Source organism: Eulemur rufifrons, chromosome 16, assembly GCF_041146395.1.
Source record: "Eulemur rufifrons isolate Redbay chromosome 16, OSU_ERuf_1, whole genome shotgun sequence".
Classification (NCBI taxonomy): domain Eukaryota; kingdom Metazoa; phylum Chordata; class Mammalia; order Primates; family Lemuridae; genus Eulemur; species Eulemur rufifrons.
Window position 1 is genome coordinate 17,611,805 of NC_090998.1, and position 13,886 is coordinate 17,625,690.

The 13,886-nt window shown below is 33.2% G+C and overlaps 1 protein-coding gene across 6 annotated transcripts in view; it reads left to right on the forward strand.

The window, feature by feature from the left end:
- Positions 1–13,886, forward strand: part of PIK3C2G (phosphatidylinositol-4-phosphate 3-kinase catalytic subunit type 2 gamma) — a 372,544-nt gene that overhangs the window by 301,206 nt on the left and 57,452 nt on the right. For all 6 annotated transcript variants that reach the window (XM_069491534.1, XM_069491537.1, XM_069491533.1 and 3 more), the window contains 3 exons: positions 5,581–5,770; positions 6,265–6,386; positions 9,755–9,863. In XM_069491534.1, the coding sequence (XP_069347635.1) occupies positions 5,581–5,770; positions 6,265–6,386; positions 9,755–9,863 (421 nt within the window). The remainder of the gene's footprint in view (positions 1–5,580; positions 5,771–6,264; positions 6,387–9,754; positions 9,864–13,886) is intronic.

Here is a 13,886-nt window from a genome sequence, read left to right on the forward strand (position 1 = left end):
CCTCGCAGAGGCCTGAAACCTACTGCTCTCAGGGTCCCGGTCTCATGTCGAATCATATTTAACAGCCCTATTTTGTCTGGCCTGTTAAGTCTGACACCTAAGAGATAGGAAATGGATCTGGGTGAAAGTCTATCCCCAAACAATGGACTTATCATAAAGTATCATCTTTCATCTCTAGCTTTATCACATCCTAACTGTTGGGCAATGGAAGAATAAGCCATGGACACAGTTGAGATTTTGTGAGGGCGAGTACTTCAAAACTTAAGATTGATGGTTCACAGTCTTATCTTCATTAGAAATGATAACTTGCTGTCACCCTAGAGCTTTCCACTCCAACACATAAAATGTGATCAGTAAATATTTGTTGGATCAATGTTGAATGAATTAATAGTAGGGTCTCCATAAATTGTAATTAGTATAATACTCCTACTATTACTATTACCCTCATATCTTTGAAGTGCTGATGAGGAAAGAAATTAATGTTTTGTTCTGCACTGTGTACCCATAAATTTATAAGTTCAAAGAACATCTTTAAAAATAGTGAACACTGTGGAAATGAATAATGGGCTCAGAGTCATATTTTAGCTTTCTTAGCAAGTTTTGGCCTAGATTGATGTACAATAATGGAAAAATTTGGAATTTATTCAAAAAATTCTAAGACCAGAACAAGACAAATGGGCTTGCATTTTTATAAAATTGAAGGAAAAATTATTAAACATTATTGAACTATATTTTTAACATGAAGGACATGGCAGATTAGTTGTGAAGAAGGCATTGCATGATAACTTTGATAGATGCCGAACCAGAAAAGTCATGCTTGATTGCATTCAACATCCATTCCTCTTGGGAAACTTTTAGTAAGCTCAGAATAGAAGCAAATTTAAATAAACATCACACTTTTACAAGAGAAAAATTACAAGCATTCTCATTAATTTTGCAAAAATGTTTACATTTTCCATATTGATAGTAAACTCTACAAGCTTATTATACTATTATTTTTTTCAACTGAATAATATAATATTTAAAATAAACCCAGAGAATTAATACAAACAAAAATATTAAAATAATAAGAGTTCATAAAATAAGTGGCTACATGATAAATATTCAAGACTCAGTAGTTAAAAAATTGAAGGGGAAATATATGATCAACCTCGGTAAATACAGAAAATGTAGTTAATAAAATTTAGAATCATTCATTTAGAAAAAAACTCTATAGAAATAGAAAGTAATGTCATTAACATATAATTGAAAATATACAGAAAATATTATACTTAATGGTAAAACATTAAAAGCTTTTCCTTTGTAATCAGGAACAAACCAAAAATGTTCACTATCACCACTTCCATTTAACATTGAACTAGAGGTCTTAGCAGTTGCAGGGTGACAGGTAACATGACTGTGTGCATACATATTTCAAAAGAATATACAGATATATTGTTAGAATTAATGAGATTTAAAAATCTACTCATATATTATCAAGAGTTACTTGAAAGAAAATGTAGGAAAGATAACATTTATAATGTGCTGTACAAAATTATGCCCAACCAAAGAATAACTCCAACAAAAAATATGCAAGACCTCCACAAAGAAAATTCTAAAACCATAGAGACAGATGTAAAATAAGATCTAACTAAATAGAACAATATAACATGTTTGTGGGCTGAATGTCTCAATGATGTAGAGCTGTTAATATTCCTTGAATTGATTTACAGTTTCAATGCAATACAATTCAAAATCCTTACACATTTATTTTGTGTATGGATGAACTTGATAAGCTGATTCCAAAATATATTTAGGGTGTCAAAGGGCCTAGAATAGTGAAGAAGCCCCTGAAGAAGAAAAGGTAAAGAATGTTTTCTTCTGGATTTCAAGATGTATTATAAAGTTCTAGCTATTTAAAGTATTAATAATATAATATTCACACAGAGACAGACAAATAGACAAAGGCAACAAAATGAGGAGGCCAAAAGCAAGCCTATGCATAGACAGATCCTTGGTATCAAACAAAGTTGAACAGTAAGACAAAGGTCTTTACAACTTAAAAAAAAAATGGTTTGATTAATCATTGTGCATCTATAATTTGAGAAACCATGTAGCCATTAGAAAATATGAGTCAATGCTATGGTCTGATTAGAAAGATTATTCATTCATTCAACAACTATTTTGAGGCCACTTACTATGCACCAGTTACTAAAAAATTTTTCTTACAAAATATATTACTAAGTTTAAAAGAACAAATTACATTACATAAAATTGTGATTTTTCTCTAAGTCCCATTTTATACAACATCAAAGTCCTTACAAAATTGTGCCTCTTTTATCTCTCTGATCCCCCTCCTTCTCTCCTCACTTTGTGTCAGCCACATTGCTGTTCTTTACGGTTCATGAAACACTCTAGTCACTCATCTACCTCTGGGCTTCTGGACTAGCTGTTGCTTCTGCCTAAAATGTGTTTCATCAGAAATTTCCATGACCTATTTTCTTGGCAAATTAAGGTCTTTGCCAAATCATTCAACTCATCTTGTTAGTGAGATTATACCTGATTATCCTATTTAAAATTGCCACACTATTACCTACCCTTGTATTCCTTCTCCCCACTTCCTATTTTATTTTCCTTTATAGCACATATTACTTTCTCAAATCCTATAGTTTTACTGGATCATTTATTTATTATCTGAATTTCACATTTTGTAAACCCTAGAAGGGCAAAAATTTCTGTCTTTTGTTCATTGCTATATCCCATCACTAGAATAGCACCTGGTATGTAGTAGGAGTAAATACAGCATGTGTGTGTGTCTGTGTTTGCATGTCTGTGTGTTTACATAAATGTATAGAGAAAGCTCAAAAAGAATAATACCAAACTATTTCTGGGGAGAAGCACTTTCCTCCCATGGAGGAAAGAGAAATAGAATCTTTCAAATTTTGCTTTACATTTTTCTGTGTTGCTTGAATTATATATTATAAAAAGCCAAGTTTTTTCATGTCCCTAAATCTCTTCCATAAAACAGACATACTGACTAGGATAACAAAATCTAAAAGTTTAGACAACATCTACAACAAAACTAGGTCGAGGTATACCCAAGATCCCTAAAATATTAATACAAGCCTGTGGAGGCAAACCATTAATAGTTATAAGACCTATGTGGTATCAGCATCTGTATGGGAGGAAGCCAAGGGAAACAAACCACAGGTCATCAGACTGCACTGAGAACAATTCTCCAACAGTCAATAGGTACGCACAAGAAGCCCAGCAGGACAATTTGAGAAGAGCAGCTGAAACCGGAAGGGATTGTTGCACATTCAAATTCACGGGGAAAGGTGAGGGTTCTATGGTAAATCTGAAATGATTAGAGCAGTCTATGAACTCTCAAAGGTAACTGGAGCTCCCTTCCAGGAAAATATCTCACACTGATTAAAAACTGTTGAGCCTATTATCCAAACTAAGAGGACAAGAGATAATGGGAGAAAATCAAGGTCCAAAAAAATTAGGAGGGAGGAGATCAAAGAAGGCATATCTCAGAAAGTATGTAAACACATATTTTTGATGTGATATCAACAGAAAAGGAAGTCCCAGATCCTAGAAAATCCTCTACTCCATCCTGAAAGTTCAATAATTCTAATTTCATGTTTAAATGAGTAAGTAAAATAGACCATGATTGAATCCATACAAAATTATAACAAGAAAAACAGGAACAAGGTACAAAATAATATCTTTACAGTAAAAGTATGCCAGAAAGACATACCCACCAAAGAGACAAACTGTGTGCCTATATTTCAAATTGAACTAAAAGAAATCAGAAATTGGTAAAAATATGAAGGAATAACCTAGACCACAATTAGGAAAACTCAGAAACAAGGTGACTAAACCAAAAAAAGGATTGGAAATATAAACATAGTTTTAAAAGTTATAAACTAGGAGGAACACAGGAGTAAATAAACACAACACAGCACATTATGCCTTGAGAAAAAAAGATGAAAATAGGGAGGACTTTTAAAATAAAAAAGAAATGAAGAAAGACAATGAAGATCTAGCATACATATAATAAAAATCCCTGAATAAAGAAAACCAAAATAATATATTAAAACTATATTGATTCTAAATTTTACATTTAGTATTTTAATAGTACTAATACCATAATTTATGAAAAATTTCCCAAAAAATGAAGACTCAAAATTACCTATTGAAAGGACACAGTGCTTATTCAGAAAAATTACCCAGAATAACCAATACTGAAACATATGTTAGAAAAATTGTTGGACTTTGGAGAAAAATAAATTTCCTTTAAACATCTAGGCAAATAGAACAACTCACTTATCTGGGAAAGAAGTTTACTGTGTCATCAGAGTTTTGGATAGTAATCCTTTATTACACAAGAAAATGGAATAATATCTTTATTACACTCAAAAAATAATGTTGTATCCAGACAAACTGACTTTCAAGTAAAAAGGTCACAAACTCTTATCAACATGCAAAAACTCAGAAACTTATTTCCTTGAGCACTTACTGAAGAATGTACTAGAGAATGAGTTTCAGATAATCAAAGTGACTGGAGAGATGTGGACCGAGGACCGGTAAAGAGTTCATGATTAAATGAAGGTTGTAAGAGAAATTGTATAGTGTGTATAGCATGCACACTGTATGATGCAGATAGAATAGCTCTAGAAAAAAGAGAAGTGAAGCACAAATGAAAAGTAAAATAAGCATGCTGTTTGCTTTACAGAACTAGCTGAGATTAAAAAGATGATATAATACTGGAGAAGAGGGAACAGAAGGTATAAAAGAAGTTATTAACTAATTTCAATATTTCTGTTAGTAGGGAATGAATAGAAAATAGCCAAAAAAAAAAAAAAGAAGAAGAAATAAAAGAAATTATATAAAAATGTGGTCATATCATTAGAATGCAAACCTTCTTAAATAAAAAAACCCTAAAAAACAGAGAAGCCAAAAAACAAAAACAAAACAATGAAAACACAAACAAAAAAAGACCACAGAGTAAAAAAAAATTTTATATAAAATATTTGTATATTAAACACAGTATTATCACATGCTATCTTTTTCCTAAGATAATTGGGAGAGAAACATAAATATACACAAAAATGAAATTAAAAAATTAAATGATGAAAGTTGAGCCATAATTTTTAAAACTGTTGAAATATAGAAGGAAGGAAATAGGGCAGAGAGTATGGGAGTAGCTGCTAGGCTTCTTTGAATATACATTATTTTGTAGATTTAAATTCTGGAATTACCTAAGTATTTTAAATAATTATAAACTGGAATTTAATAGAAAAAATAATCCATAAAATAGACAACAAAATAAAACCAACCTAAGAAAAAGTAAAAATACAATATTGCAATTAGTTTTATATTTCATCACAAGACTTTCTGGTATATTTTCTAACAAGTCCAGATGTGAACTTGAAGTTTATATAAATAACATTTAATAGATGGACTCCAAATAAACATACATAGTTCTTGGCTTTTCCCCCCACACAATTAACAAACACAAGGAAATAGATCATAAATGAAATGATTTGATGCAAGGGAATATTATTCAGTATATTTTCTCTGTCATTTCTCTAGGAAAATAAAGGAAAGTCTGGAATGTTTCCCTGTTAAATTGAATAACTTGATCCACACACTTGCACAAATGTCAGCCACAAGCCCTGCCAAATCTACTTCCCAGATTTTTCCCCAGGAATCCTGTTTGCTGAATACAACCAGGTCAATTCGAAGAGCAACAATTTTAGGGTTCAGCAAGAAACCCAGCAATGTAAGTCTAAAGTCTGTCATCTTGACTTAAGTATTATTTGATTTCATCTCAGACTTCCCTTCACTATGCTACATATTCTTTCCTATAGCATGATTTTTTTACTATGCAAATGAAAAATCGGTTACATCTGAAGCAGAAGTGCCATTAAGAGAATGTTCCAAGGAAAAATCATAACAGCAAGAGCTATTAGTAGAGAACCATCAAAGAGAACAGTTCCTGCCCTGTGGTAGAAGATAAATTAAGAGCTAATTAAAGTGTCCACAAGAAAAGAACAGCAGAAATTAGGCAGTCTGTTTCCAGCACATAAGATTATGATATCTTTGTAGATTGTGTTTACAGGTAATTTTGCCTCTACAAATTGCATCTCTTAGCTTTAGTGCTAATTTTCTTGCAAAAAGGTTCTTGCTTTGTAGCGTTTCCATGAAATCAGATTTTACAATGTATTACAAGTTGACATTACTGCCTTTTGATTTTTGTCTATTTGCTTTCTGCAGCTGTATCTGATCCAGGTGACACACAGTAACAATGAAACGAGCCTGACAGAAAAATCATTTGACCAGTTTTCAAAACTCCACAGCCAACTTCAGAAGCAGTTTCCATCATTGGCTCTCCCAGAGTAAGGCATTGTCCTTTCACATTGTTTTGCCTTCAGTACTTGTCCTTGAGCAAAAGGAAAAATTATGGTTATGGGATTTTCTATTTGTGAGCAACACAGTGTTCTGACTCCGATGCCACTGACTCTATCCCAGCAGAGAGTCTGCATTGCTCTCAGAGCAAAGAATCTTTTGTCTCATAAAACAGAACAAGGTTTGCAATTTTCTTTTTACTTCCAGCCATTGATTTTGTAGACAGAAAAATTCAAAAGCTATTTCATTTTTTATCAATAATTGGGGAAATTGTCTTATTTTCCTGTTTTTAAATTTAAGTCTCTTAGTTTTTTTCTATAACAATACAATTGAAATTGAAAAATGCAGAACAAAATTGGATACATCTACTCTTTCAACAAATACCTATAATAAAAAGCTCTCATCTATTGAGTTTCTGGACCAAAAAAATTTTAAATGAATTAATGTCAAAAAGTATATTAATAACTCACTTTTGCTGTCATTAATTATTGATTTTTAAATTATTATGAACCTTGTATTATCTAAATTTAATTTCTTATTATGTTCATTTTAAACCCATCTTGAAAATTGTGGTTTCCATTCGTGTTATAATGGAAAAACTGTTAAACATAAGCAAACAACATATATTGTAAAATTAACTACTGTTCAAATAAACCTTCTAAAATTCATCACTTAGAACCAAATTTAGATCATAGACTTCAGTTTATAACAAAGATGTATCTTGACTTTAAAAAGGTGAGTTTTCCAGAAATTATGATATTGGCACTTAGATAAATCTGTTATTTTATGTACAGTGGGTTTTTTGTTAAGTAAATGGTCCTTTTGCAATGTAAATGTTCATACTTTCCCTGACACACTTTTTACACGTGGGTTTGTACTTGACATTCAGGGTTAGTCACCTCCCAAAGTATAAATATAAACACCGCTATCAAGAGATGAGGAGATACTGTGCAGTATTGAAAATTGAGTAGTTCACATTCATGAAAAAAAGCGGTATTGGCAGATGTCATAGAGATTTTGAAATACAGATAGTTTAAACATCAGGAAGTCAAGAGATTAGAATGATTGAGGTGAGAGCATGTTCAAGAGACTGAGAAAGAGAGAAAGGCATTCTGGAAACATTTAGAAGTAACATCAGGCTTAAGAATGATCAAAAAACATCTGATAGAATAACTGAGAAAAAAGGCACAGGCAAAAAAAATTCAAAGTTTGGCTGCACATACTGAATTCAACATCAGTAGTTGCCATCCTACCCTACTCATTAGTAATTTAGAAGTTTAAGTTAATCCTTGTTTAACGGCTGTCCTTTTTTGTTTTAAAAATGTCTCCGTTCTACACTGTACCTCTCCGATACATATCGGTATAACTTGTAAAACTTTAAAAGTGCTAATAATCTCTCCCCACAGTTCTCTTCTCAATTTCAGCTTTCGTTAGGATTCTGCTTTGCTCACAACTGCTGCCTGGCAATGGTACCTACATTGATTTTCAAACTATGTAAGCAATCTGTGGAGGCGAGGAACATTTATGTTCCTATGTTCAGGGCACATAGGACACTATTGTAGCCTGAACACTATTTGTAGCCTCATAGTCCCAAAGCGTGCAAGGCTTACGGCGATGCAGATACATGAAGGATGAGGGCAAGATTTCCTCTGACTCCTAAATTACTGAGAGAAGCCCTATGGGAGTTATGTAAATCCGACCTGGAAAATATGACCAGAAAGTCAAAGTCATGAAGAATAAAATTCTAATTAGTCCTAGCATGTAGCAGTGGTCTTCTAATCGGGCTATTGGTACTTCCAGGTACCATCCAAGAGGACACAGACATGAAAATATCACTTAAATTGATAATCTTTTTAAAAATTAATCTGCTTGAGGAGAGTTGACTTCCTTTCCCTCTTCTGCTTTCACCATGGCTCTTCTCCCAGACAAAGGGGCAAACCAAAATATTGGTGTTGGTATTGAGAAAATAAATTACTCTAATAGGCAGAGTGTCAAATCTATTTGCAAGTCCAGTGTTTTATAATCTTCGTTTTGAACAAAATGGAGTGAAGACAGGATGGCAGTCAGATAAAAGATCATAAAATACAATTTTCTATACCTGATTGCTGTGTTATATTTGGCATATAATTCAAAAAGTTTCAAACAATTAAACTGTAGCAAAATTCCTCAAATTTTGTTTACTTATTTATACATAAGATGTTTTAGTACATATATCCATAGAAACATTAACAAAGGAATAGAACTGATGATGAGTTCTGTTTTATTCTACCAATAAGGGAAATTCAAACACAGATATATGAATTAATATTTCAAACCAGCCTAATGCATCATTTATCAAATTCATTTCCCCCCAAAAGTTAGCATACATATATATTTAATATATGTATATTCTATGTGATATTTTTTATTAATTGTGTATTGGTATTCATTTTCATGATAACTAAATCTGGATGAAAAATTTTAGTACTTTAAGTCTTAGAGCTGCAAGAAATTTTTTAAAAAATAAAATGTTAATTAGTTAAATATACGCACATAGAATTTTGGACTTCCCTGACATTTCTAGCAGGAACCAGTGAGTGGGGTGGGCATGAAATTGTCACACTCTTTTGTGTGTTTGTTGACAGCCCTTCATTATTCCTACATTTATTTCCCCTGGAAGAATGGTACCCAGCTCTCAGTCTCTACCAAAGAAGCAGATACGGGAATAAAGCAGCAGTAAGACTGCAGTCAGAGGCAGCTGCTAGGTAGTTTCTAAAAAGATATATTTAAATAGGAAAATATGTTGCCAAATGCTACCCATTAGCAAGTCATCTCACCCAATAACTGGTCTTAATCAAGTTCAGTTCATCAAGATGAACCATCAGATAATGCAGAAGAAATTCTCCAAGTCAGACTCTTGGGGAAAGTGTCACTTTGTTCCAAAAGACCAGATGGAAGCATATGTCACTTGGTAAAATATTTAATTTAGTTAGTGTAACAATCTCTCTAGTGAACCCAGAAGAAATACAATCTGAATTTTTTGAAAAATTATGAATCATTAACTTCAGAAAGTATTAAACCCCCACATGTATTTAAAGGACAAAATGTGTGGTCTGCCATAAATACAATAAGAAGGAATATACAAATTAATTTAATATGTTAAATTAAATTAGTATTAATATGAATGACAGTTAAAATAGCATGAGTGAACACAGCCAAGTTAATGAAACTCGTAGACTATCTGATTCATGTTTTCAAATGTGTTCAAACGTTTCCACTGGCAACTTCCACCTAAGATAGCTATAACTTCATGAACAATGCTAAGATGCAGAGGCCAATTTTCAAACTAATGAAGGCATACTTTTCTCTTTTAAAACAGGTTTCCTCACTGGTGGCACTTACCATTCACAAATTCAGATCACAAAAGATTCAGAGATCTAAATCATTACATGGAACAGTTATTAAATGGATCGTATGAAGTTGCAAACGTATGTTACAATTTATATTTTTACGAGATATCAACTATTTTATATGTTATTACTGGACATATTTAAGACTATTTTATGGTAACATTCTTTGGTTCATTCGTTCAATGAATATGTATGCCTAATATGTATAAAATCCATGAACTAGGAACTGCAGAGCAGCAAAAAAGATCTAGAACCTCAGCCTCAAATAATGTCAAAGAAATGATACATGGTAAGTGGACTATCAGTGCTACCGAGTGCTCTAGACTTTTCGAGGAGTAAGAATCATTTCCAATTATGATAAGAAGAAGGGTTCCCGGAGAAGAGAACATCTGAGCTAGGCCTTTAACTCTGGATAGATTTAATAGAGGTGGCCTGCGAAGCATTTCAACTAGAATCAAACAGTATAGAGAAGATCCTGATTGAGAAAAAAACAGAAAGAAATTGTATTTAAAAACTCTAAATCTATTTATTGCTGCTGTGACAAATTACCACACACTTGGTGCCTTAAAACAGCACAAATCTATTTTCTTTCATTCTGGAACACAGAAGTCTGAAAATGGGTCTTACAGGACTGAAATCAAAGTGTTGGTGGGCTGGTTCTTTCTGGAACCTTTTTGACTTACAGAGGCTGCCTGCATTCCTTGGCTTGTGGCTCCCCTCCAGCAATGCAGTGGCACACTCTGACCTCGCTTCTGTTGTCACAACTTCCCTGGCTCTAACTCTGACCCTCCCACCTTCCTCTCAGAAAGGCCCTAGTGATTACACTGGGCACTCCTGGATCATCCAGGATAACCCCACCATCTCAAGATTCTTAATTTAATCTTATCTGGAAAGTCTTCTTTGCTTGCTGTGTAAGGTAACATATTCAGTTTCCAGGGATTAGAAAATCTTTGGGAGGGTCTTTATTCTACCTATCACAAGGATATAGGAAAAAGTGCAAGGACACAATTCTGATGGAAGCTCTACTTTCTTGGGAGGTAAGAGTTTGGAGGCCAAGCCAAGTTGTTAATAACTAAAGCAAAGCCTTAGAGAGTTGTGTTAGGGTTCTCCAGACAAACAGAACCAAGAAGGTGTGTGTATGTGTATGTGTGTTTGTGTGTGTATATCTCAGAGAGAGAGAGAGAGAGAGAGAGAATTTTAAGGAATTGGCTCATGTGATTGTGGAGGTACAAGTCCAAAATCTTCAGGGAAGCCTTCAGGCTGATAATCAGGGAAAGTCTCCAGTCTGAGCCCAAAGGCAGAATTCCTTCTTGCTCAGAAGAGGTCAGCCTTTGTTCTCTCTCTTCAGGCTTCGACTGATTAGATGTGACCCACCCACATTATGAGAAATAATCTGCTTTACTCAAAGTCTACCAATTTAAATGTTCATCTCATCCAAAAACCATCTTTACAGAAACATCTAGAAGAATGTTTGATGAACATGTGGGCACCGTGGCCCAGCCAAGTTGACACACACAATTAACCATCTCAAGAATAGTGAAGAACTAAAAACACTTAGAACAACTATGCTCTTTACAACCCTGGTAGATCTTGGCCCTCCTCACTAGACTAGGACTACATTCTTTTTATTTATTTATTTATTTAGCCTTTTAAATTGTGAAATATAATACTCATTCAGAAAAATCCACAGAAGAACAATAGATACTTCAAGGATAAATTATAAAGAGAACATCCATGTAACCATGCAGTAGTTTCCAAATATGTCTGAAACTCCTTTGCCATCCTCCCATCAAGAGGAGGAGCTATGTCCTCTTCTCTTGAACCCAAGAGGGCTTTTGTCATTTCCTTATCAAATAGAATATGGTGGAAGTGACCCCTCATGGCTTCCAAGTTAGGTTAGAAAACATCATGCACCTTCTAAAACTTTCTCTTGGGATGCTCCCTGTGGGTGCTGCCCTCAGCTGCCATCTGTAGAGTTGAGCTGCCCTGAGTGTGACAGGTAGAGAACCGCAAAGAGAGATCAAATAGAAGGAGAGAAGTACAAGGAACAGCAACTGTTCCAGTCCCCAGCTGAGACTCCAACTGCAACCACCAAATGACTACGACCTCATTAGAGAACACTCTAGCTGAGGCCATCAAACCCCAGAACTGAGAGAGAATAATAGAATGACTGATTTTAAGCCGACAATGCAGTGATGGCTCACTTCCAAGGTTCATAAATTTTCCTTATTGCATAGTATTCTATTATATGAATTTATTACAATTCACTCGTAGATTCTTCTCCACATACATAGGCATTTGGAATGTTTCCAATTTGGGGCTATTATACATGTTATTTATACACCAAGAGTAGAATTTACAGATTGTAGGATATGCTTATCTTCAACATTATAATGGCCAGGTTATTCTCTCACTCTCAATAAATGGATGTTCCAATTTTCCACAATCTTGTCTACACTTGGTATTGTCAGTCTTTTAATTTTGGGCCATTCTGGTGAGTGTGCATCTTATTGCATTTTTTAGTTTGCATTTTTCTGTTACTAATGAGCTTGAATACTTTTTTGATATATTTTTTGGTCATCTGGATATCCTCTTTGCTGAAGTGTCAATTCATGTCTTTCACCATGTTTTTATTGAGTCATTTAATATTCTTATATTGATTTATAACATTTCTTTATATATTCTGGATAGACACCTTTTATTAATTAAATAAGTTGAAAAGATTTCCTCCACTCTATGTCTTGTTCTTTCACTCTATCATATCTTCTGATGAACAGAAACTCTTAATTTTGATATAGTAAAATATATCAATATTTTTCTATGTAGTTAAGAAGAACATACTCTGTCTCAATGTCATAAATGTCTGAATCTATTGGGATGATCAATGATCAATGGATTCTTCTCCTTTATTCAGTTAATGTGGTGAATTACATTAATGGATTTTCTAACTTTAAACCTAATTTCTAATTTTAAATTTGCATTACTAGGATAAACTCCACATATTGACAATGTATTATCTTTTTTGTGTATTGCTGGATTTGATATAACATTTTTTTTTAGCATTTGTTTTCATCACTGTACATGAAAACATTGGACCTGCACTTTTTCTTTCTTATGATGTTCTTGCTTGCCAGGTTTCAAAATCAAGATGTGCTGGCCTCATAATATTAGTTGTAAACCATTTTTGCTATGTTTTTGTCCTCTCTAGAAGAGTTTTATAAAATTGATTTCATTTTGTGAAGCAATTTAAGTCTGGAGATTTGATTTTTTTAGGAGTTATAGGAATAAACTGGACACAGGTCGGACAAGAGTGTCTGCCAATACAAACAAGTTTTCTGTCCGAGAGACACCTGTATATGGGTTGGACTCTTAGGTATTATGCTGCCTACCAGGATAAAATATTCCATGAAAGGCACATTGTAAACATCTACAACCAAATCCCTAAAGCCCCATCAGGGCAGGGCTAGAATTTATAGCCACTCCTGTGAGAAAAACCTCAAGACCAAATTAGAGGAAAACACACCATTTGAAGAAGTTATACATAGAAAAGCAAATTATAAACAAAGGAAGGAGGAGGGAAATAACAAAGAGTAAAAATAAATGAAAGAGAAAATAAAACAATAGAGATGGTCAATAGAGCTCACATTAAATTGTTTACAAAGATGAATAAAATTTATAATCCTCTGGCAATACTGATCAAGTCAAATACTGACAGATACTGATGAAAAGGGAGAGAAATCATAAAAGACATATGTCAGGAATGGAAAAAGGACATCACTTTAGATTCTACAAATGTTAAAGTTTATGCAAGGATACTATGAATAACTTTATGCTAATAAATTAGTATAAATTCATAAATAATTATTAACTTAACAAATAGGTTCAAGAAAAAATAAAAATTATAATGTATATATTTTAGTACAAATTGTATCATTATTGATTTTTGTTTGTTTATATCAATAGAGGTTTTTAGAAACCTTCCATTATATCTGTAGATCTAACTACTTCTCTTTAACTCTGTTAATTTTTGCTTAATATATTTTGTGGCTCTTACTAGGATCATTCCCATACATAATTGTGGTATTTTCCTAGTTTATTAAA